The sequence below is a fragment of the Protomyctophum bolini genome, assembly GCF_963924005.1.
Source record: "Protomyctophum bolini genome assembly, chromosome: 18".
Taxonomy (NCBI): Eukaryota; Metazoa; Chordata; class Actinopteri; order Myctophiformes; family Myctophidae; genus Protomyctophum; species Protomyctophum bolini.
Window position 1 is genome coordinate 4,314,220 of NC_137879.1, and position 25,089 is coordinate 4,339,308.

The window sequence follows — 25,089 nt, forward strand, 5'->3', positions numbered from 1 at the left end:
TCAGGACAGACGATGTTGTCTATTTCTATTTTTTTAGTTGGCCTCCAAGTGTGGGGGGGGGGGGGGGATTACAGAGTAAAAGCGGAAATATCTTCCCGGCACCCAGAGCTTCTATTTTGAAAGAAATCCCGGCACTGATTGCGTTTAATGGCATTTTCGATCTCTGAGACCCAGATTCATATTGTAAAATCAACGTTAATTTAACAGACCCATAGATAAGGGTCCATTTGGTTCCAAACTATCATTTAGTTTGGGGACCCCCTGGAGCTTCCTCAAGGACCCCACTTTGAGAAGCACTGAGCTGTGTTGCTAGTAACACAGGCTGGATTGGTAGAGCGCACGTGTCAGTCTGTGTGTGTGTGTGCTGCTAGTGGCTGGATTGGTACAGCGCACGTGTCAGTCTGTGTGTGTGTGTGTGTGTGCTGCTAGTGCTATGGAGATGATATACAAAGAGACCCTCCCACTCATAAACGCTGTGTAATGAAAGTCCTTACGTTTGTAGCGTCTGTGTGTTCTGTTGTTGTCTGTGTTGGCCGTGTGTGTGTGTGTGTGTGTGTGTGTGTGTGTGTGTGTGTGTGTCAGCCAAGTCTAGCAAGCACCTAGAGATCCCATAGCCTATGGGGGGGCATGACAACAGAACCCATGACCGTAACAACAGATCCCATAGCCCAGAACTCTGAATCTCCAGTGTTTACACAAAAACGCTAATAAACTGTGAAAGAACAGGCGTCTCACTGTCTGCATATACAGTATAACTAATGTTCATACCGTGTCCAGCTACAGATCAACTGCTCAACACGGAGAGGAGAAAAATGCAGATTTGCTAGATTGATGACAGAGGTTAAGGCTGTACCCTAGCCCTGTTTTTAGGACTCGAACCTTCGGCAGGAATTTTCGAACCATTCGTTTCTAATTAATATGAAAGATAACCTTCGAGGGGGGGCATACAATGCTACGGGGCTACCATTCATTTTAGATGGAAGCCAGCGCCATGCCGTTTGTACTAGCTACAAAATATACAAGCTGAAGTTGAGCTGAATTCAACTACAAAGTTACAAAACCAAGGGAGTGTTCAACCATTTCTCGACTCATCTTCTCTCTATCTTCACACAATTGCTGCTCGTAACGGGTGGGGACTAATTATGACTAATTGCACGTCCTTTGTAACCCCAGGCCTTTATTATAAATGTCTTGCTCGTAAAACGCACACACGCACACACACACACACACACACCGCGCATGCTTGACGTCAACGAGCGCATCATCGACAAACAGTGACTCTGCGACAGTCAAAGACACGCTGTGAAGCGTCGCTTTGTAGCTTTAGTGTGTTAGCGACGCGTTGTTGTATATCTTTTGTTAGCTTTCCAGTGTGTTGCGCATGAAGCATTGGGACTGACTGGGAGCCCAGGGAGGGAACCGAGCTAATTCCGTCTCTGTCCAACCAACACACAATCCTGGGGCGGGCGGCCTGCGGGGATAGGGAGGGGAGGGGAGGGGTGGCTGCCATAGCAACCAAATGCTATTTTGTGTTTGCAACATGAGTGAGTGAGAAATAATGTGGGGGTAGATAAATGGGCTAGGAGAAGGGGAGAGAGAGAACATTGGCAAGAACAGAACAGTTCTAACAGTGTGCTAACAGTTTTCTGAAAAACCCATGTTTCTATGTCAGTGGTTCTCAAACACTGTCATGTCAAGGACCCCCAAAAATATATGTAATTGGCCGCCGACCCCCCATCTGGAAATGTGTTCCCCCCAGAAGCAAAGATTTGAGTTAAAAAGCGTTCGCTCCGAAAGAATATATATTCAAAGGTTTGCGCCACATTTTCACGATTCTTCAAAAATGGCAGATCTACAAGCTCGTAGATCTGTAGATGTGGGCCTGTAGATCGGCTATTTTCAGCAAGTGTAAAATCAGTCATTATACGAAGGCATCAAGGCCCGCCAAAATGCATTTTAGTCGACAAAATGAACTGCAGATTTAGTAGACTAAAACTAGACACTAAAACATTTCAGGTGACTAAAATGTGACTAAAACTAAATGAAGTTTCATTCCAAAGACTGACTAAAACAAAAATCGAAACAACACTGTCCTCATATGGTTACATCAATACAGCACAGGATTGTGGACAAAATCAACCCAACAATAAGTTTGGGTCAGAGAGGCTATAAAAAAAAGTATTCATGTTGTAGCACAGATGATCATGGTCAAAAGAAAATCATGCATTGGATAGTTTCTTGTACTAGGAAGGGTCGGGGAAGGGTTGGGGTTGTTTAGTTAGGAAATGTATTTATTTATAGGTTGCATTTTACAATTGTATGTAAATGAAATGTTAAAAGTAAATAAAAGATAATAATTTAAAAAAAGATAGGCTATAAATGTGTGGCTCAAATGTGCCATGAAATGAAAAAAGGTTGAGAAAACCACCGGCTTCAACCGACAGCGGTTATACAGTAACTGTGACTGTAATCATGTTGGTGGATCAGAGAGAGACCCCCCCCCTGGAATAATCACCTCAAGCAGGAAGGACCCCCGGGGGGTTCCCGGACCACCCTTTGAGAACCCCTCCCCCCAGACCCCCCCCCCTCCCCCAGCATTCCACACATCTAATCAACCCCCCCCCACCAATCATTTATCTCCTCTCTAATAATATGCACATGTATTCTCTCACACTCTCTCTCTCTCTCTCTCTCTCACACACACACACACACACACACACACACACACACACACACACACAGAGAGGGGTCTGATCTTGTGAGTCATGGCATGCATGGTGTTGTGACAACAGCGCTCGTTAATAGTGGGACAGTGACAGCGGGGGAGGAGGGGGGGAGCGTGCACGGCGTCTCCCAGACGCCACTGCTGGCCTCGCTATGCGGTCCTTCCTCCTCCACGTGTGCCACGTCTTCGTCTTCGTCACACCCAACCAACCAACCACCACCATACTGTGAGATCTGCTTCTCAAACACACTCGCGTCTCAACGACCCCCCTAAAAATGTATAGGATGAATTTGGGCAATTTGCGCAAAGCCCCCCCCCCCCCCACACACCCCTTTTGGTGTTTTAAAGCATCAGGTTATACTTTAGCTATTGTAAAATAGCACTCAGAGTGCCGCGCTACGAGCTTGTATAGATCTGCAATTCTTTATTTTTTTCATATCGTGAAAATGTGGCGCACATTTCGAGTTTTTAACTCAAATCTTTGCTTCTGGGGGGGGGGGGGGTCCTAGCTGGAATATTTTCAGACGGAGGTCGGCGAACAATTACATATACTTTTTGAGGTCCTTGACATGAAATATTGAGAACCACTGATGAGGTTTTTGCTAGAAAACTGTCATGATTTAAAGACGTCGGGCCAACATGGGTCTAGAATCTGATCTCAGGTCAGAATGGAATAAAGACGTTAGGCCTACATGGGTCTAGCCTGCGTCTAAAATCTGATCTCAGGTCAGAATGGGATAAAGAGGGTCTAGCCTGCGTCTCCAGAGCCCAGGCAGGGCAGCGACAGCACGGTGAGGCCACCAATGGGAACGCTTCACTCCCTGCTCTCTCTCTCTCCGTCATTAGTCCTACAGGTCAATGCCCCCTGGATCATGTGTGTGTGTGTGTGTGTGTGTGTGTGTGCGTGGTCACACACACACACACACACACACGCATGCGCACATTCATCTTATGAGGACATGATCAGCATTTGTTTTTAGGACGTGATTTCTTTTTCAACTGGCATTTATTTTATTTCCTTGCCAAAGGATGAGCCGAAAATAACCAATCTACAACCTCGTAAATCGGCTATAGTTTCGACATGCGAGTCGACGCCGAAATATATAAATCAGGAATAATGACCACCCACACACACACACACACACACACACACTACGGCTAGATCCAGGGACTGTGACCTGGTTGCGATGATTGAATTAGGCTCAGTCTAGAGGCCCGGCTGGAGGAGAAATGGTTTGGCGGAGGAGAGGAGAGGGGAGAGGAGAGGAGAGGATGAGACGTGGGTCGGTCGGGCGGGCGGGCGGAAGGGACAGGGGGTGGGGACAGAGCAGGGGTACCTTTAGGGGGGGTGGGAGTGGCAGCAGAATGTATAAAGGAGGAGGAGGAGGATCTATTTTAGCTGTCATTTCAACACATTGTCTTTTCCATCATCAGGAGCGCTCGGAGCAGGAGAGTGGAGGGGGGGGTGGGGGGGGGGGGGGGGGGAGGAGGAGGAGGGGGGCCCAGAGGGCACATGCACACACATAGACATCAAAGGGGGCTTCAGCCTCATGCCCCTTTTTACCCCCCCGTCTGTAAAACAACTGCCCCCTCTCCAGACTACAAATCATGCAGCATTTACTACATGGTTAAAGAAATGCATTGCAAATGACCCTCCGAACTCCTTTCCCCATTCCATACCCGAGGAATTACAATTAATTAAAAAAAACCTTTTAAAATAGTTCAAATAGCTGATCTACAAGCTCACAACGTGTAAATGTAGATCGGCTAGTTGAATTTTAATTGTATTTTCAAAATGATTTTCAAAATAGTAAAAAAAAAAAAAGGAAAATAAGTTTAGGGATAAGGGTGGCGATAAGACAGAGCCCTCCATCTCTGATCTCGATTTGAACGAAGCATTTTTGCTTGAAAAGAAATTTGTTTGGAAATCCCATGCAAATCTCCAGTATTAGCCAATGAGTGCGGGGGTCGCGCCCGGGGAAAATAGCAGATCTACAAGCTCAACACGTCGCGCTGAGCGAGCCTGTAGATCGGTTATTTTCTTCCAAAAGTGCCCTCTTGCGGGAATTTCATCCCCTGCCTCTGTAACAATCTCTGCACGTCCCTGAAGGTCAGTCCCAGCCTGGAGTGGAGTGGAGCTGGCTGGCAGATGATGTTTCTGATGGGGGTTTTAGTACAGGGCTAACAGACAAGCACTCACATCCAGGGATTGGCACCGCTATTGTGGCTAGTATAAAACCACCCACCGCTTCGAATGGTAACTATTCAACCGATAATTCCCAGTAGGTTACTTATCAAGCCGATCTTATCGACCTCCATTGCATTGATAAAACGAATAGAGGACTAAGGTTGGGGAGCGCGCCACTACGTGCTAGCGGTTATGTTTAGGTGAGGGTATGAGGAGGAGGCTTGTCGTTCTCAGTATAGGCTCCCAGCATGTGCAGTAGAGCGATAAGATCGGCTTGATAAGTATAACCTACTGGGAATTATCAGTGGATTTTCACTCGTTTTATCGTTTTATCATGCCAATCGCCGCCAGTAGACCAGCTCAGTGGTCTTGTGGTCAGAGTGTCCGCCCTGAGACTGGGAGGTCGGGGGTTCAAAGCCCCGGCCGGGTCATACCAAAGACTGTAAAAATGGGACCCAGTGCCTCCCTAATTGGCACTCAGCATCAAGGGCTGGATTTGGGGGTAAGTCCCTGCGACATACTAGCGTCTTTTCCAGGGGGTGTACTTGTACATCAAGCTGCCTCACACTACAGAAACAGGAGATAGGCTCCTGCCCCTATTGGCCTCATGGCTCGGCAAGGCTATACTTACTTACTATCGCAGCCAGTAGGTGGAGTCCCAGACAGACTACATGCAGTAGGTCGATATAAGATCAGCTTGATAAGTATAACCTACTGGGAATTATCTGTGGATTTTCACTCGGATCCGTTGCTAAAACACTCACGATTAACGGCACTAATCGCTCGATCATGAAAATGATCGAGCGATTAGTGCGAAGATTTGCCACACGTTTTTCAAGATGAAAAGAAAATAGCAGATCTACACGCTCATAGCGCGGCACTTTTCAACAAGCTACAGTTATTCAAAAAATAATGGTAAAAAGTAGTTATAAAAGCTATAAGGTGACACAGATCAAAATGGGTTAGGCATATTCTGATCATTAATCGCAATTATAATTTTTTTGGCAGACAATAATCATGACACGTATTATTGTTCATAATAATATGGTCCCAGCCCTACTGTAGTACAGAATGACCCACGTCACAACATACAGTTCAGCTCTGTTAACTAACGACACAGGAACAGGAATGAAGGTATTTATTATAGGGCAAACACGCCTATAAAATTAAGACCCAGCAGAAAGATTACCTATACTGTATAATATGGTCCTTATATGGTCCTTCCCCCGGCCCGAAGGAAGTCGTAAATTACCCATGATCTGAGTCACACACACACACACACACACACACACACACACACAGCCCTGTCAGGAAATACACCCTAAACTGGTCCGGGGGTTGAGTTGACACCCAGAACGGGGGCGTTGGGCGTGACTTCATGAGTCAGTGCTATCCACGTGTTTCCCAGCAAGGCACTGCATGGGGCTCCTTGTGTGTGTGTGTGTGTGTGTGTGTGCTTTGCTTCCCTCAGGCCGCGTTGCCATGTCTGCTTATTATAAGTTTGTTTTGTTTATATGTTGATTGTTATGCATATCCTCATTAGTATTTTGAGGATAACCCTAACCCTAACTCAATACTAACCCTAGTATTGGGATAAGGATATAAACTAATAAGCTTCTGCCTATGCCTTTTCGATCACCTTGTTTTGTGTAATGTCTCTCTGAAAGATCGAAATAAACTATTCATAAGCAAACTTTGACTTTCTGTAAAGTCACTTTCAAATAAATTATTGGTAGTTGCTGGTTGATGTTTTTGGGGGCTTGATTCTAAAGTGTACAGTAGTTGCTTATTTGGGCTTGCTTCCACATTTCTTCACATCAAGGAACCCGATGAAATTGTCCACGGGACATCCATCTGAACATATTTTGTGCCTTTTTTTATTAAAATTAAAATTATTTCGAATTTATTCTCAGTGTGTTTTTTTTTAAATAACAGATATACAACCTCACAATGTGTGGCTGTGAGCTTGTAGATCAGACTATTTTCACGTGTGGTTGTTTTCATAGATAGACCCGGTCACTTGTTTCTCTTGCAAAACTGGCAACACAGCAAGAGAAAGAGGAACTTACAGTATGCACACAAACAAACGCAAAGACTTATGGGCTATATGAAAAAAGGTCAATAGAAAGAGGACTCATGGTTTCCCTGCAGACTAACAAAAAACCCAGTCCCTCCAGGACGGGCCCACCTACCTAAACCCCCCCCCCCCCCGAACCCACCCTCTGAAACACACCCAATCGTAAACACCACATCCGGTTCCAACCAACCATCCCACTGCGGATTCCTATAGAATAATAATACTGCACTAAACATGTTTTTAGTGCTGTATCATTAACCGGGAACCCCTTTTGGTGCATGTTTTAAGCATTCTGTTCCACTTTATAGCTATTGAAAAATAGCAGATCTACAAGCTCATACGAGCATGTAGATCTATGCTATTTTTTAAAAGTCGTGAACATGTGGCGCAAATCTTTGAATCTATATATTTCAGAGCGAACATTTTTGAGTGGCGCAACCACTCCCTTACGGAGTTATGTGTGTGGGTGGCTGGCTGGCTGGGTGTGTGTGTGCCTGCCTGGCTGGCTGGGTATGAGCATGGAAACAGCATGGTTGTTTTTCACCACCTGTGCGCAACCTAACACACACACACACACACACACACACAAACACACACGCACATTAACTGTATATATGATGATTTCAGGTGTGTCAGTACAGTGACAGTACGGTACAGTAGAGGGTACAGTAGAGGGACCCCCACACGGTAACTCTGTCATTTCTCAACCGTTCGGACGCAGGGCGGCTCGCCAGAACCGGGCCGGCACCCTGGGTGCGTCCCTGTGGGTCTTAGACCCGAGGACGATTCTACAAATGCATTCTGAATCCTGACAGTTTTCTGAAAAAACCCACGTTTCTTTGTCACTGGTTCTTAAACATTTTCATGTCAAGGACCACGAAAAATTATATGTAATTGGCCGCCGACCCCCATCAGAAAATATGTTGTTCCAGGGACCTCCCAGAAGCAAAGATTTGAGTTTAAAAAGTTCGCTCTGAAAGAATATAAATATTCAAAGATTTGCGCCACATTTTCACGATAAAAATAATAATAAAGCTTGTAGCGAGGCACCAAGTGCCGCGCTACGAGCTTGTAGATCTGCTATTTTTCAATAGCTAAAGTATAACATAATGCTTGAAACACCAAAAGGGGTTCCCGCCCCAAAAGGGGTTAAAGTCTAACCCATGTTGATTAGGTGATGTAATGGTGATGTAAAACAAACGGTACAAACAAACACTAAAACGCCATTAACAATAAAGAGACAATATGACGTAATGAGGGACAATATTCCCTTCATTGTCGATGGCGTTCACAAAACAAACATTGAACTAAAGACAAACATTAAACCTGTTTAGGAGGCTGTTAGAGGGGCTTCAGAAAAATCACACCCCTGTGAAGTGAGGGGCACTCTTATTATCGTACATCATCATGACTCATCTCATACTGGCCTATCAGAATGCCAGAATGACATTTGACCTAATTTCTCCTATCATTGTCAATGGCAAATATTGAGACGTGTGGGGTCAAAGGCTGTATATAGGAGGGGCTAGCGCCCCTCAATAAATATACCGCTAGCCCCTCCTATATACAGCTATAGTGTAGATTCTCGTCTTTCACAAACATTAGATTCCTATGGACAATGAATAAAGAACTTGCGTTTGGATGCAAATCATACATTTTTGATTATTAATTCCCATCGACAATAAATGGATGATGCACGATAAGGGTGCCCCTTAGACTTGAGGCCGATTCTAAGTCTTCTGAAATTTTACAAAAAAAAACTAAACTAAGTTGCTATTTAGTGTACAGACTGTACACACATAGCAACAACTATACCAAAAAAAGGGCTTCCCGTCTTGAAAGGTTAAAACCCCCAAAAGGCCTGACTGAGGCCTGAATGAGTTAAACTGGCACAAACATTTAGTGAATTTAATTTAATTTAATTCAAAAACAACATTCCTCTCCTTTTCCAATTGGCATCCCCTGGTGACCCCTGGGTGACCCTATGGGGGGGGGGGGCTGTGTCATACACATATACATCACAAAATGCAATGCCTCACAGTGCGTTGCGCGTCCCCAAGACCTCTGCTGCGTGTCACTCCACAATAAAAGGCAGAAAAAGGCCCGAAAATAGCAGTACAAAAAAATAATATACAGTATTAATAAAAGGCTGAGTAAACGGTATATAGAAGCCAATGACGGATCACTTTAATTTCGCGCCGCGGTGCTATAGAACCCTCCCTCACCACGGCTCATATCCCCCCTCCTCCTCCCCTCATGACCGGCGATCCCCAGCGAGGATGCACCTGTGCTGGGGAGATAAGGCCGGGGCCGAGAGCCTCTCCATTGTTTCGCCCTCCACCACAAACTACATTGTTTTGTCATTCCAGCCGATGAGAAGAATGGGCTGGAATGGGTCACAATTGAAAATGTATAGACTCGAAGATAGACTCGCAGTCGCGCACACACATACACACACAGTCACACACACACACAGTCAGTCACACACAGTACACACAGTCTCACACACACACACACACACACACACACACACACACACACACACACACTCAGCTAGAGGACGTTTCAGAGTGGTTTCAAAGGTCTGCCCTCGACGGTGTGATTATCTGCAAACCAGCTAATGGCGTTGAAGCATTTCCTTTGTTGTTTTCTGGAGGAATGTGTGATAATCACCACTCACTCACTCACCGACCTCTCAATACACTGAGTGACCCGCGACCCAGACGGACCGGGTCATTTGCATGTGACAAAAAAAGAAAGGTCTTCTTTAACCCATTCTGACCTGAGATCAGATTCTAAAAAGTGTCTTCTACATCCTGACAGTTTTCTGAAAAAGCTATGTTTCTATGTCAGTCGTTCTTCGATTTTTCAAAAATAGCAGATCTACAAGCTACTAGCACGGCGCACTCCACTCGGTGGCGTGCCATGTACCTATGTTTCTATATCAGTGGAGCTCAATATTTCTTAAAGATTATATGTAATTGGCCTTCAATGTTGTTCCCCCCCCCACACACACACACACACACACATTTGCGCCACATTCTACAAGCTCATAGTGCGGCACTCACTATGAACGGCCGCGCTATGAGCTTGTAGATCTGCTATTTTTCAATAGCTAAACTATAACATAATGCTTTAAAACACCATAAGGGGTTCCGTTTCCTGATCATTCGTCTGCCATATAGTGCATTGTGTTTAGAATCCTCTTCTTAACAGACCTTTAAGACCTGTATACTCTCCTGAGCTTGTCTTTGCAAACTGTTAATAAAGTAATCAATCATTTCATTCATTGATATCATACGATCGCATCAAAGCCCGTCTTGGCGACAATAAACCGAAACTAGGCCCGGCCGGCCTATAGCGGTCCGGTCACCGAGGCTGCCAATCCAGCCTGGTGGCGTGTTGCGGGTTCAACTCCCCATCCCGACGACCTTTGCTGCGTGTCGCTCCCCCATCTCTCTCTCCCTCCCCCCCCCCCCCCCAGCTTACTGACTATATACACTATACAGTGTACTGTACACTACCGAATCAAGGCAAAAAAGTCCCCCCCCCCCTCCAAATTAAACGAAACTAGATTGTTATTTCTATATCGTTTGACTGATGCTCCTGCAGGCTTACCTGAGATCATAGTTTCTGGAGGCACTACACACACACACACACACACACACACACACACACACACACACACACACACACACACACACACACACACACACACACACACACACACACACACACACACACACACACACACACACACACACACACACACACACACACACACACACACACACACACACACACACACACACACACACACACACACACACACACACACAGCCTCTATGCATTCTGTGCCATCCATGTGTGATAACCTTGTGATAACCTTGTGATAGTATGTGATAACCGTGCTTATCGTGAGCTACGTGAGGTATTTGGATAAGAGAGACTTCTAAATGCATCCATTCATTTATTACATTCATTGTAATTATACACCCTGGTTAGACTCTGACCCGGATCTCTATGGAACAACATGGGAGAGTATGGATTCCTTCATGGATGAGAGATCGCATCCAGGGGTTCTCAACCTGTGGGTCAGCACATGCCTTTTTTTTATATAAGAAAGAGGCAAACATTTTGATGATAGCCGATCTACAAGCTCACAACGCCTCGCATTAATGTGATTTGAAAAGGTCTGAAAAGGTTGAGAATCACTGATCTAATACACCGAGGACATAGACATAGCACTCTAGTGTATACTCAGCGTTTCATTGCTGTATTCTACTGTTAGGTAGGATGCTAGCTTGTATTCTACTGCTAGGTAGGATGCTAGCTTGTATTCTACTGTTGGGTAGGATGCTAGCTTGTATTCTACTGTTGGGTAGGATGCTAGCTTGTATTCTACTGCTAGGTAGGATGCTAGCTTGTATTCTACTGCTAGGTAGGATGCTAGCTTGTATTCTACTGTTGGGTAGGATGCTAGCTTGTATTCTACTGTTGGGTAGGATGCTAGCTTGTATTCTACTGTTGGGTAGGATGCTAGCTTGTATTCTACTGCTAGGTAGGATGCTAGCTTGTATTCTACTGCTAGGTAAGATGCTAGCTTGTATTCTACTGTTGGGTAGGATGCTAGCTTGTATTCTACTGTTGGGTAGGATGCTAGCTTGTATTCTACTGTTAGGTAGGATGCTAGCTTGTATTCTACTGCTAGGTAGGATGCTAGCTTGTATTCTACTGTTGGGTAGGATGCTAGCTTGTATTCTACTGTTGGGTAGGATGCTAGCTTGTATTCTACTGTTAGGTAGGATGCTAGCTTGTATTCTACTGTTAGGTAGGATGCTAGCTTGTATTCTACTGTTAGGTAGGATGCTAGCTTGTATTCTACTGTTAGGTAGGATGCTAGCTTGTATTCTACTGTTAGGTAGGATGCTAGCTTGTATTCTACTGTTAGGTAGGATGCTAGCTTGTATTCTACTGTTGGGTAGGATGCTAGCTTGTATTCTACTGTTAGGTAGGATTCTAGTTTACAAGCTAGCATCCTACCCAACAGTAGAATACAAGCTAGCATCCTACCCAACAGTAGAATACAAGCTAGCATCCTACCTAACAGTAGAATACAGCAATGAAACGATGAGTATACACTTGGGACACTCTGGGGGAGCCTGGCCGGGTTCGAACTGGGAACCTTGCGGCCATTCTACCCCTGATCCACTGCCACCCCACTGCCGCGTGTGTGCGTATGGTATGCGTGCGTGTGTGACTGCACGCCTGTGCGCTTCCAATTTAGGCATTTAGCAGACGCTCTTAATCAGGAGCGACTTACAATAATAAGAACATGGTAATACATCAAAATAGTCATCATGAATCATAAGTAAGCTTAAGAACCTGGAATATTTATTCTATATAATGAAACTATGCGTAATTTGCGTATACACTATAGAGTGCTATGTCTGCATAAAATGCTATCCAAGTTACATAAGTTGAGGTTATGCAAAACGCCTATAAGGTCGTCGTGTAAGGTCGTCGAGGCTTAGTGCAAGTGCCACAGGCTAAGATGGGAGTCTGAAAAGGTGTGATAATGAGTTCAGACTAAAGGCGGTATAGGGCGGTATTAAGACTTGGCCTGGGCCGTGGCTCAGCGGTCCAGGCACCTTGGCCGGTAGTCCAAGTCTGGCAGTGTGCCTCGGGTTCGACTCCCGATCCCGACTGCATTGGGCTTTCAACTGGTGGTCCGTGCGGAGCGGTCTTGATATCGGAAGGTCGCTAGTTCGTATCCCCGGACCGGCACGTTAAAATTACCACCGCTGAAGTGCCCTTGGACAAGGCATTGAACCTCTACCATGAAATGTTCTATGAGCAGGGCCTGGCTGTGAACAAGTTCTTGAGCTTAGTCCAGTTACCCTGCAGGGTAAACATAGTACCTTTCCTTTCCTTTATGTGGTCCCTGACCATGCATTTAGTACGTAGGAAAGTATTCTGTAGGCGTACGATGATGACGCATCGATGTTGTCAGTTACTGGGAAGTCTGACGCCAAGAACTTCCACAGAAAAGGGAGTTAGAATTTCAAGGGAAAGTACCGGTAGGTATACCGGATTTCCTGGTTGAGTCACTATTATAATTAAATAAATATGCCCATACTCAATGTAATGTCTGCTCACTGCTCGTCATGCATAAATTGCAATGAACAGCATCATGAGTTTAATATGGAAGGTTAATTTCCCCCCACACCCCCACGCCCATATCCCCCTCCTCCTCCCAACACAACAGTGGTCCCCAGGTTGATTCTCAGTCAGGGTGGTGGTCCCTGGTTCATAATCCATTGAAAACCCCTGCTTTACTGCATGTTACCCCCACCCCCCATTTCCTGTCAGCCTACTGTCTGTCCCTCTATAACAGGGGTGCCCACACTTTTTTACTTGAGAGCTACTTTCAAAACGACCAGCTCAACAACATATACCCACCAAATAAAACTATCATCCCATTGCTGAAAATAGTTACAAAATGTAATTGAGGGGCCTTTCATAGGCTACATATAAGACAAACGCACATGGAATTGGAAATAGAGGAGGGGAAATGGAAATGGTAGGGTTTCGTTTTTTGGTATTTGACTTTGCTACTGATGATTGTACGCAACAACAAGTATTGCATTGTGTGTTTGAGCTGACAGGCCCTTCTTGATGTCAATCAATCAAGTCACCTCAGGTCATCTTAAGCGGCAGATGCAAAAGAATCGTTTTTTATATTAAAATTATATATTATTTTTTTTAGGGGCATGTCATGTGGTCTACCTGCAAAGCCTTTGTGATCTATACTGGTAGATCGTGATCTACCTTTTGGGCACCGCTGCTCTATAAAGAATAAGTGTTCCTGATGTCTGTCTGTCTGGGTAACAAGACTACTCGCCCCGTTTCTGTTTTCCTCCCAGAATTTTCCCCAGTGAGGGGTGGGAGAGGCTGGACAGCAGACGGCTGGACTTTGAATTTCTCTAATTATAAACTTTCATGACAGCAGAACAGCCTAAGTACAAATATAATTAATGAAAAGCTACTACAGTGAAGTCTGTTCACATAAGTTGTTGTAGGATATGTGGGGATTATCTGACGAGGTACCATTTGAGGGGGCAAAACCTTACATATACTAAATAATACTAAATTGTTTATAGGTTCAATATAAGTCAAATAGTATAGCCTTTCCACAGCAGTATCTTTTTATATTTTTCCAAAAAGAATACAAACAGCCAATAGCATATTACAAAGTTATCACACTCACTGGGGAAAATTCCGGGAGGAAAAACGGGCAAGCACCGGGGTGAGTAGTCCAGTATTCGTGTCTAGGACTCACCCTGATGTCTGTCCCTCTATAAAGAACAAGTGTCTAGGACTCACCCTGATGTCTGTCCCTCTATAAAGAACAAGTGTCTAGGACTCACCCTGATGTCCGTCTGTCTGTCTGTCCCTCCCTCTATAAAGAACAAGCGTCTAGGAGGACTCACCCTGATGTCTGTCCCTCTATATAAAGAACAAGTGTTTAGGAGGACTCACCCTGATGTCTGTCCCTCTATATAAAGAACAAGTGTTTAGGAGGACTCACCCTGATGTCTGTCCCTCTATAAAGAACAAGTGTCTAGGACTCACCCTGATGTCCGTCTGTCTGTCTGTCCCTCTATATAAAGAACAAGTGTCTAGGAGGACTCACCCTGATGTCTGTCCCTCTATATAAAGAACAAGTGTTTAGAGACTCACCCTGATGTCGTTGCGCCGCAGCTCCACGTCGGTGACGGCGTGCCCGTGGGACGGGTGGCAGCGGGCGAAGCAGCAGTACTGGCACACGGCGGTCTGCTCCGCCTCGCAGTGGTACAGGCGGTACTCGTCGTGCTGCGGGCAGGTCCAGGCCTTCACCGCCTCGGCCTCCACCAGGAGGTGGCCCAGCGCCGAGCACGGCTGCTGCAGGTGCGTCTGCACGTGGGACTGGCAGCAGGGGGCGTTGCAGCGCAGGCACACCTGTTGAGGGGGAGGGGAGGGGGTGTTGGCACGGTCGTTGGGAAATACGGTTGCAATTAAAGCCGTGATAAGCAATGACATGTTTAATGAACTCTCCCAATTAACTTTTAGTCTCTAGGCGTCAGCTAGGTCAGGAGGTAAGAGGGGGTGCATGGCCAAAAAGGTTTGGGAACTTCTGGCCTAAGCCGTTAATCCTGGGCCTCTGCCAACCTGGGGAGAGCCCCGAACTGAGCTCTTGCTTCCTTCAGTGCATGAGGAGTGCACTGAAGGAAGCATGATGAGCTCAGCCAATATTGACGATTGTGCAAAGAAATAATTACGATTATAGGGGTGCACGATTATGAAATTATGACCGATATCCCATATATGATTATTTGCAGGGTCATATTATCTGCTGATACCGATTCTGACCGATTCCGATATTATACAGAGGACCACAATGGAAACAAGCCTAGACCCTATAGTGTCTTGGCCCAAAAACCTGTTCATAAAGTAATCAATCAATCAATAAATAGCGCTATACCTTGACGGCGGGCAGCGGCGGGCCGCGGCGACACAGGATGCACTGCGGCGGCGGCGCCGCGGCCTTCTCCACGCTCAGCGCGTTGTACTTCTCCACGATGTTGGACAGCTTGTGGTTCTTCTCCAGCGCCGGCTTCACGGCGTAGCCGTGGTTGCACTCGGGGCAGCGCGCCAGCGGCAGCTCCTTGGCCCACGCCTCGCCGATGCAGCCGCGGCAGAAGTTGTGCTTGCAGGGCAGCTGGATGGGGTCGGCGAACACGTGGAGGCAGATGGGGCAGATCAGCTCCTCCTCGAAGCAGTTCCGCCACGTCTCCGCCATCGTCATCTCGGAGGCCATCATCATCGTCATGGTCGCCGGGGCGGCGGCGGAGGTCGGGGTCACCGGCTGGGCGGCTGGCATGCACCGCCGGACAGTCCTCCTCCTCTGGGGGGGTGGGGGGGTGTTTTTTTTAGTTAACGGACCAGTGGAAGGTGCCGGGGCCCCCCCCCGGGCACACGGGGGTTGACTAGGCTAGCCTATACCTATGTATGTATGTAATGTATGCCCCGCCAATACACCAGGAAATTGTGGGACAGTGAGAGTGAGCACGATTGAAAAACAAATAAAATAAAGTGGCACTGTCTGTCACAATCCCCTCCCCTCCCCCCACACAACAAGTCTATGAATACAAGCAGTTCCAGGTGAGAGAGGCCTATAGGAACTATCAAAGCCTGCTAGAACCAGGAAGTGCTCCGGCAAAGGGGAGTATGAGCAGCACGATTGAAAACAAATAATATATAATAAAATAAAGCAGAACTGTCGGGTCTGTCACCGCCACCAAAAGAACAACCCAAACAGCCCACCAGCAGCACCACCTCAAGTCTGTGAACACCAGGTGAGACTATCCCAGGCTGACGAGACGGTGTGTTGCTTATTTATTGCTGCTGTGACAACGTCGACATGGAAGGCAAATTCCAGTATATTGATGACCAATAAGGGAAGGCCTCGGGGGGCCAAACGCTCGATGACAACACCTTTTGTTTGTGATTACAACACAAAGTAGGAGCTGTGACGTTAGACCAGGCGGATTTAAACCGTAAATGGAGCTTTCATTTCCTCTTACAGTAACAGCACAGCACATGCACCAGGGGCCGGCCTGTCTGCCTGCCTGCTGTGTGTGTCTCTATAATACAGGCCTTGTAGAAGCAGCAGCTGTGGCCTAGCTGTACGTAGCGTAGCTTACATTCTGTACGTAGCTACAGGTGAACGATGGAACGCAAACAAGGCATGACGGGAGAGAAGAACAGGGGTTTTAGTTTGTTGAATATCTACAGGCCCTGTATGCTCATGTGATCACTACAACATACATACATGAGTGACAATGGTGAATCAATCTCTGGGGTGAGAGACACTTGATCCCCTCTCTCTCTCTGTCTGTCAGTCAGTCAGGCTCAGGCCTTTTAACTTAATGTTAATGAGGCCTGCATGGAATTCCACTTCAGTTTATGATTGATTCAGTCAGAGAACCAGAGAGAGAACAGAGACAGAGCAGGCATGTGAACCACAAACTGTAAAAAAGAAAAGGACAGACAGACTGTCTGCGTTTCCTGTCCTGCCTTCAGTTCAACCACCCACACCCTGAATGCTTATTTATAATAGATCTTTAAACCTGATTGTTATCAAGTACCTCTCAAGGTTGCATTTTAATCCAGCTGAGCACAGTGACCATATATAATGCAGCCTTTTTTGTATAGGCTATACAGTATACACAACACAACGAACTGCCTGTGTGTCGGTTTGACCAACAACAAACACGAGAAGGAAATCCTTCGCTATAGAAAATATTCGATTATACTAATAACAACAACAACAGCAGTCCAATGCTATTTGGCAGCAACCAGTCAAGTCTAAAATATATAACACGCAAAACAAAAAGACTATATTGTACAGATCAGATCCACATGACAACCTTAAGTATCTTCAGGCCTTATTCGGTTGGATGTCTTTGACACAACGGCGACATGAGAGCAGTAATAAACAACGATAATACTGCATGTATTGCTGTTAAGATCTGCTATGTGGCACCGACGCTACTGCTCGCATATCTGTACACAAGGCCTCGACTCTCTCTCTCTCTGAATGAATAGTCGTAAGGGGGTTTATAATTATTTTATCCCCCCCCCAGCCAGCCAGCCAGCTTGCTCGCGACAATATAATGGCCTTTTATGATGATCGCACTAAAAGAAAATTAACACAAAAAAAAAAAATCACACCCGGGCCACAGCAGTTGGTTTGATCTTCTCGACGAGGCCGGCCCTGCTGTGTGTGTGTGTGTGTGTGTGTTACTGCATAGTTAATCTCGTTTTAATAGCCGAATCCAGTTCATGCGCCACAAAACAAAGGCTTTTTAGAATCCGCTGGAATGTTGGCCGCTGGTTGCTTTGGTTTGTTTGAGCCAGATACAGAGAAACCGTTTCTCTCCGTCTCACATAGTATCACACTAATGTAGCCTCTCTCTCTCTCTCTCTCTCTCTCTCTCTATGCCTCTGCAAACAAATATCCAAATGCTGTATGTATATCCAATGTCTTTTATAAAGCTCCTTTCGCCGTGGTCATATCGTCAATACACACGGACCGTTTTGTGTCACTTTTTTCTTCCTCCAAGCCCCAACGACATTATTTGTTCTACTTCCCCCTCGAGCTTCGCTTTAAATCGTTGTAATCATCTCAGACGTCACCTCACCATTTTAACGACCCAGCAGTATAAGCAAGCAGGCAGGTATAGAAATAAAAATAAAAAAAAAGCCTATAGATCGAGGCTTTTTTTAAAAGCCTATTTTTCGAACAATAGAGGGGCCCATCACCGCCGCCAACATACACGGCCGTTAGTATTTATAACAGTCATTATTATGATATATAATTGATATACATACAAAAATATACCCCCCTCTCGCTCTCTCTCTCTCGGTCCGATCTTAAAGGGGCCGTCGCCTATATTCCGTCCTTGTTAGGGGTAGCTGTCATCAGCCATCTTGCAAATCCTCATTTAGAAAAGGGGGAAAAAAATAGAAAAACACAGAGATTCGGTAGGGGGTTTTAATTCCCATAAACGCCCCCCACCACCACCACCATCTCCTCCTCCTCCTCTCCGATCACTGCTGCTGACCTAAACGGGAACGGAACCACCAACGACGGGGGAGGAGGAGGAAAAAAACTCCCATGTCCGTAACGTAAAAATAAAACACGGCTTTTATTATTATTATTATTATAAGTCCATTTGTTTAGAAATAAACCGTTTTGTGTTTTAGTCGCAGCCGCTGCTGTGTGCCAGCAGCATATTTCTTCTTTAAGTCCAAAGGCGAGGCTGATCTGCTCTCCTTCGATAGTACATACATCCAATCCAACACGCCTTTGAATAATTATTTGGTCTTTTTTCTCCCCTCTCTCTCTCTCTCTCTCTCTCTCTCGCTTTTCTTCAGGCTTCTGTGGGGAGAGGGGAGGAATGCAGGCAAGCTGGACTGTAGAGGCTCTCAGTCTCTCTCTCTCTCTCTCTCTCTCTCTCTCTCTCTCTGGAACATCAGCTCTGTGCTTCACACACCCCCCACCTTCCGGATCACGTGACCTGTCACACAACCGATGTGTGTCACTTTTTTCTCTCTCCCCCCATATCAAAGTATGTGTAACTTCCTGCTGCTGCTGCTGGCTGGGGGCAGGGCCATTTATATTCAATTCAATTTATGTTTGTATGTCTTTAATGTTTCGATGAATTGAAAATGGAGGACCCTCATGTAAACAAGTCTTCAGTGCTTTTTCTGGTTTTATCCTCTTACAGATCCTACAAATTGACACTATAATTGGCCCGCTGAGGGTCCCCAGACGCCACTTTGCATGGGAACCACTGCCCTAGGGGGTCCTTGAAGGAGTTCCAGGGGGTCCCCAGCTAAATGATAGTCTGGAACCCAATGGACCCTTAGGGGTCTGTAACTCTGAGAGTGTACACATGTTCCAGGGAGTCCCTATAGCTAAATTACAGATAGTTATGAACCAAATGGTTTGGTTCCATTTGTAGCCTACACCCTCAGAGTTAAATTAACATTGCTTTTACAATATAAGTTGGGGTCTCAGAGATAGAAATGCCATTCAATGGGGGTCCGTAGCCTGTTCCATATCAAACTGGGGGTCCTTGAAATGAAAACGGCCGTACACATCTTCTCTTATGGGGGTCCCTGACATATCTTTTCAAATGGTATAGGTCCGCAGGCTAATCAAACCAAATCAAATAAATGTATATAGCAATACAATACAATAAAATGCAATAGGCAATACAGTACAATTCAGTGCAGAAGACGTCAATAATAGAACAACAGGCATATAGGACAGAGTCATCTAAAAGGAAAGGTGTAAGATCATGTCGGTGATGCAAAGGCTTGTGAATATAAAATATGTTTTAAAAGACTCAACGGAGGTTGTCATTTTGGGGGTCCTTGACATGAAAACGTTTGGGAACCACAGAACCACTACTATAGGCTATATAGGAGGACAGACATGTTTTACCAGCGTTATGACTGAGAACAATGCCATGACACCTGAGAAGCTGTTTGTATACATGTATACCTGTATGTGTATATGCACTTTACTTGTTATGCAGTAAACAAGCAGACTAAAACTTCACTGTGGACAAGAGCTCTTTCGCTGTGGAATGAGTATGACTTACCACTTTACTTGAAAAATGCTGTGTCTGTTGAGAACTTTAATTAAGAAGCTGCTAAAAAACATTTTGGTTTGCTTTAGTGATTATTTCTATATTTTATGTTGTTTTTATCTATTTCTATGTATCTATTGCTGCTCTGTTTCTTATTTCATCGTTGGTTTATCTCTGATTGTGATGTTTTGAAAGGCACTTTATAAATAAAATGACCTTACCTTACCTTTCCTGTAGAACAGTGGTTCCCAAAGTGGGGTCCAGGCTCCAGCGGCGACCCCCAGGGGTCCTTGAGGGAGTTCCAGGGGGTCCCCAGCTAAATGACAGTTTATAGGAACCAAATGGACCCTTATGGGTCTGTAACTGTAACTCAGAGTGTACAAATGGAACCAAAATGGACCCACTAGGGTCCATTTGCACACTCCCAGAGTTCAATTAATTTTGATTTTACAAAATACATTGGGGTCCCAGAGATAGAAATGCCATTAAATGGGGGACCCGTAGCCTATCATTAATGTCAAACTGGGGGCCCTTGAAATGAAAATGGTTGCAAATCACTGAGCCGTAACAATCTTCTCTTATGGGGGTCCTTGGTATATATTTTCAAATGGGGGTCCGCGGGCTAAGGAGTGTCATTTTGGGAAAAGTTCGGGAACTAGAGTGGCCGGGAAGAGCAGCCGGGTGGGAACAGCAAGGTTCCCAGTTCGATCCCTGTGGGCTCCCCCAAAGTTAGTTAGTGTCCAAGTGTCCTTGAGCAAGACTCTGAGCCCCTAATTGCCCCCCCCCATGTGCAGCAGGAATTAAAATGAAATGAAATTGGTTGAAAATCACTGCTGGAGCCGTAAAGATCCTCTGTTATCGGAGTCCCTGCAGGCGTATCTTTTCAAATGGGGGTCCGCAGACTAATACATGTTGATTTGGGGGTCCTTACCTTGACATGAACACACTTGAGAACCACTGGTCTACGGCCGGAGAACCTACAATCAATGGCTCACAGACACAGTCAGAGAGAGAAGGATGAGGCCGGCAGGGCACCCAGAACTAAAAATCTGAATCCCCTTTTTCCCCTCACTGTATATGTTTCTTTTCCCTTTTTACCTCCTTTATGATGAATTCCTGTTCTGTTCTTTGACTATATATAGAAGTGTCTATTTGTACGTTTCTAAATGTTTTGATGAATTGAATAAGGTGGACCCTCTTGTAAACAAGTGTAATGCTTAATTGGGTCGTCCACTCACAGTTAACAGTCTTTGTATTGATTTTGTGCTTGAAATGTACTGTAATTCTGCAAACTGTTAATAAATATTTCAATCAATCAATCAAAACTATAGCCTATTATTAAACTATAACTATTTTGTACACATTAAAAAATAATACAATATTATAGACAATATAGTTCCACACAAAAGTATACTTTTTGTATTTTTTAACAGAGTGCAATTATTGTTGTCATTGACTTGAGCTTTATTAAGGCATAAAGTAGGCTACCCTATTGCAATGTGAGAATGTGGGAGAAAATAATCATGCTGCTGGTGGTTACATTAAAACATCAAAATTATTATAATGCTCATGAAATCCTTGCTACTATTTATTTATTTAAAAAAAACTATACGGTGAAAGGAGGTGTCAAAGTTCCAAGTGGGAGGGGGGGGGGGGGGGGGTTGTTTTCGTCTTGTCTTTGTTTTGTTTCAGTTTTGTAACCATTCAAATCAACTCAAAAACAACTCTGTTCATGTAGTAGCAAAACCGCCCTGTTTCCTGTTTGTTTTCTGTCTATGTAATTGTATGTACACAAATAGAAAAAGAAGCATAACAGTACTGCATTTTTCCCTGTCCATACCATACTCTTCTATGCTTAATAAAAAACTTTTAAATTGAAAATATCAAAATGAAACCACATCACACAACAAGTCAACACAGCATGCCAACAACCTTAACAAAACAAGAAAGGGTTCCATTTGTCTAGGCTACTGTCAGAATAAGGGGGTGTCGTTGTGGGAATTTTGAGAAGCACTGCACAGCATGGTCTAGTGAAGTCGAATCTGTTCTGGCGTCACACGTCAGAAAGATATCGATTATAAAAACGAAAGAACGTCGAATTTCACGGACCCAAACACACGTCCGTAACCCTCCGTTTGTATACTGTCACCCACGCTATGTCCTCTTTCAGAAACACACTTTTATAAAGAAGGAAACATTCTCCAAATAAACGAAATCTCCATCGAAGCCGAATCATCATCAAAGATGGACGAGAGCCGTGTGCGTTGTTGTTTACCAAGCGACGTCATCAAAGTGCGTCATCATCAACGTCATCTTGTAAAGTTGTAACGGCTAAAAGCCGGTCGGACGTGAACATAAAGCCTTTTATTTGTTTTGTGTTTGTTTTGTGAGTCTTGACTTGTTATGGACTGTTTAATCTGGCTGAACTACCTTCATTCTGTTTGTGTAGTTGCACATTGATTTATCTATTTAAAATTGTATTAACCCTTTGCAGAATGGCTACAGGAAAGTAGCCAAAGCAAAGTGGATAAAACCAGAAAAATCACCACGCCTTGTTTACATAAGGGTCCTCCATTTTCAATTCATTCACTGCGTATCATTAGCCTCACGATGGCAGCAGAAGAGGCCAAGCAGAAGAAGAGCTTCCAGTTCGTGGTGGTGGGAGGCGGCATCGCGGGCGTGACGTGCGTCGAGCGGCTGTTCCAGCGGTTCCCGTCGGCCGCCGTGGCTCTGGTGACGGCGGCGCCCCGCGTCAAGACGGTGCAGAACCTCCGGCGGGTGTCCAAGACGCGGGAGGAGTTCGACGTGGCCGAGCGGCCCTCCGGCGTCCTGGAGGAGAAGTACCCCAACCTGACGGTCGTCCAGTCCGCCGCCGCGTCCCTGCGCGCGCGGACGCACGCGCTGCGGACCGCGGACGGCCGGGAGGTGAGCTACGAGCAGCTGTGTATCTGCAGCGGGGCCAGAGCCAAGCTCCTCCTGGCCCAGGACAACCCCTTGGTTCTGGGGATACGCGACACGGACAGCGTCCGCCACTTCCAGAAGCGCCTGTCCAAGGCCAGGAGGATCGTGGTGGTGGGAAACGGCGGGATCGCCCTGGAGCTGGTGTACGCGGTGCGCGGCTGCGAGGTGGTGTGGGCCGTGAGGGACGACGCCATCGGGAACACCTTCTTCGACGCCGGCGCCGCGTACTTCCTGATCCCCTCGCTGGAGGCGGCGGACGAACCCGAGGGGGACGCCGCGACCTGCAAGAGGGTCCGTTACACGGTAGAGCAGGAGGCCGTCATCAGGCCTGCCCCCTCCTCGCACCACCCCGCTGAGCCTGGCAGCGCCCTGGGGCCAGACTGGCACCAAGGCGTCGCGCTCAGAGGGGCGGAACCAGAAGGGAAGGGGTCTCACAGAGTCTCGGTGGAGTACGGCTGCCAAGTGGACAAAATCTACGGCCCCGGCGAGGAGGAGGGGCCGGACACGCCCGTGGTACCCGAGGCGGGAGGAGGAGGAGGAGGAGGAGCCTCCTGGCCGGTGTACGTCCGGCTGACCAACGGGAAGACGGTGGGCTGCGACCTGGTGGTCAGCGCCACCGGCGTGGCGCCCAACACGGAGCCCTTCCTCCGAGGCAACGGCTTCGCGCTGGCGCCCGACGGCGGCCTGCGGGTGGACGAGCGCATGGCCACGTCCGAGGCGGACGTGTACGCGGCGGGCGACGTGTGCAGCGCGTGCTGGGGGGAGGAGCCTCAGCCCGGTGGCGCCGGCGCCGGCCCGTTGTGGCAGCAGATGCGTCTGTGGAGCCAGGCCCGGCAGATGGGCTGGCACGCGGCCAGCTGCATGGCGGCGCGCGCCCTGCGGGAGCCGCCCCCGGAGCCGGACTTCTGCTTCGAGCTCTTCGCGCACGTCACCCGGTTCTTCGGCCACAAGGTGGTGCTGCTGGGGAAGTTCAACGGCCAGGGCCTCGGGCCGCGCGACCAGGAGCTGCTGGTGCGCTGCACGCCGGGACGGGAGTACGTGAAGGCGGTCCTCAGCGGCGGCAGGATGGTGGGCGCCGTGCTCATCGGAGACACGGACCTGGAGGAGACCTTCGAGAACCTGATCCTGGACCGGATGGACCTGACGCCCTACAGAGACCAGCTGCTCAACCCCAACATCGACATCGAGGACTACTTTGACTGAGTTACTCTAACCCTGGGAGGACAGCCTGGTGGTCCGTGTGAGCCGAGGCTCCAAGTACTCTTAAGGTTTTCTTTTTGCTTTAAAGGAGCAAGACTTTTAACGCAAATCGCTCTTCTTAATATATTGTTTATCCCACGATTTTGTAACCCATTCTTCACCCCTGTGTCAATCATCTAATGTGATCCTGTGGGCTCTACACACCCTCCGCCAACCTGGGGAGAGCAACGGACTTAACTCATGCTTCCTTCATGCTTGAGTGTCCAAGTTGCTCCTTTACACCTGACAGGGGGGAGTTTCCCTGGTTGGACGTAGCGCGTGGAAGAAACACGTTATTCCAACCAGTTCCTTTCCCCTCCATCAGGCGCCCCGGCTGGCCAGGGGGAGGCAGTCTGCAAATCGCTCTTCTGCCATCAGTGTAACTCTGGTTAAACTTTAACCAGAGTTACACGGATGGCAGAAGAGCGATTTGCATTACACTTTGAGACCCACTGGTGTAGCAGAGTGTTTCCAATGAGCCCACACACACACACACACTAGCAGCCTTACGTAAGCGACTATGATGAATGACGCGAGCAGTTAATTTAACCGTTAAAGTAACTGCCGACCACATCATTACCACCTGTCCTCTGTACAGTCTCTGGTCAAGTGGGACCAGAGACAATGGCGTGGCTTTCTGACACTGAGCTGGACATATGACGACGATACACGAAAGAAGAAGAAGTCCACAAGT

At 46.7% G+C, this 25,089-nt stretch overlaps 2 protein-coding genes across 2 annotated transcripts in view; one reads left to right on the plus strand and one right to left on the minus strand.

The window, feature by feature from the left end:
* Positions 1–19,020, minus strand: part of LOC308333256 (E3 ubiquitin-protein ligase TRIM8-like) — a 28,420-nt gene extending 9,400 nt beyond the window's left edge. The window contains exons 1-3 of the mRNA XM_080789527.1: positions 18,427–19,020; positions 15,515–15,937; positions 14,734–14,991 (exon numbers count right to left, since the gene is read on the minus strand). Coding sequence (XP_080645653.1) covers positions 14,734–14,991; positions 15,515–15,913 — 657 coding nt within the window. The 5' untranslated portion in view covers positions 15,914–15,937; positions 18,427–19,020. The remainder of the gene's footprint in view (positions 1–14,733; positions 14,992–15,514; positions 15,938–18,426) is intronic.
* A 3,785-nt stretch (positions 19,021–22,805) lies between these two features.
* On the plus strand, positions 22,806–24,359 carry LOC308333052 (pyridine nucleotide-disulfide oxidoreductase domain-containing protein 1-like; the record flags this gene model as incomplete). Its single annotated transcript, XM_080789249.1, has 1 exon — positions 22,806–24,359. One exon carries the CDS (start codon positions 22,806–22,808, stop codon positions 24,357–24,359), a length of 1,554 nt encoding a protein of 517 aa, XP_080645375.1.
* Between the last annotated feature and the right edge of the window lie 730 nt (positions 24,360–25,089).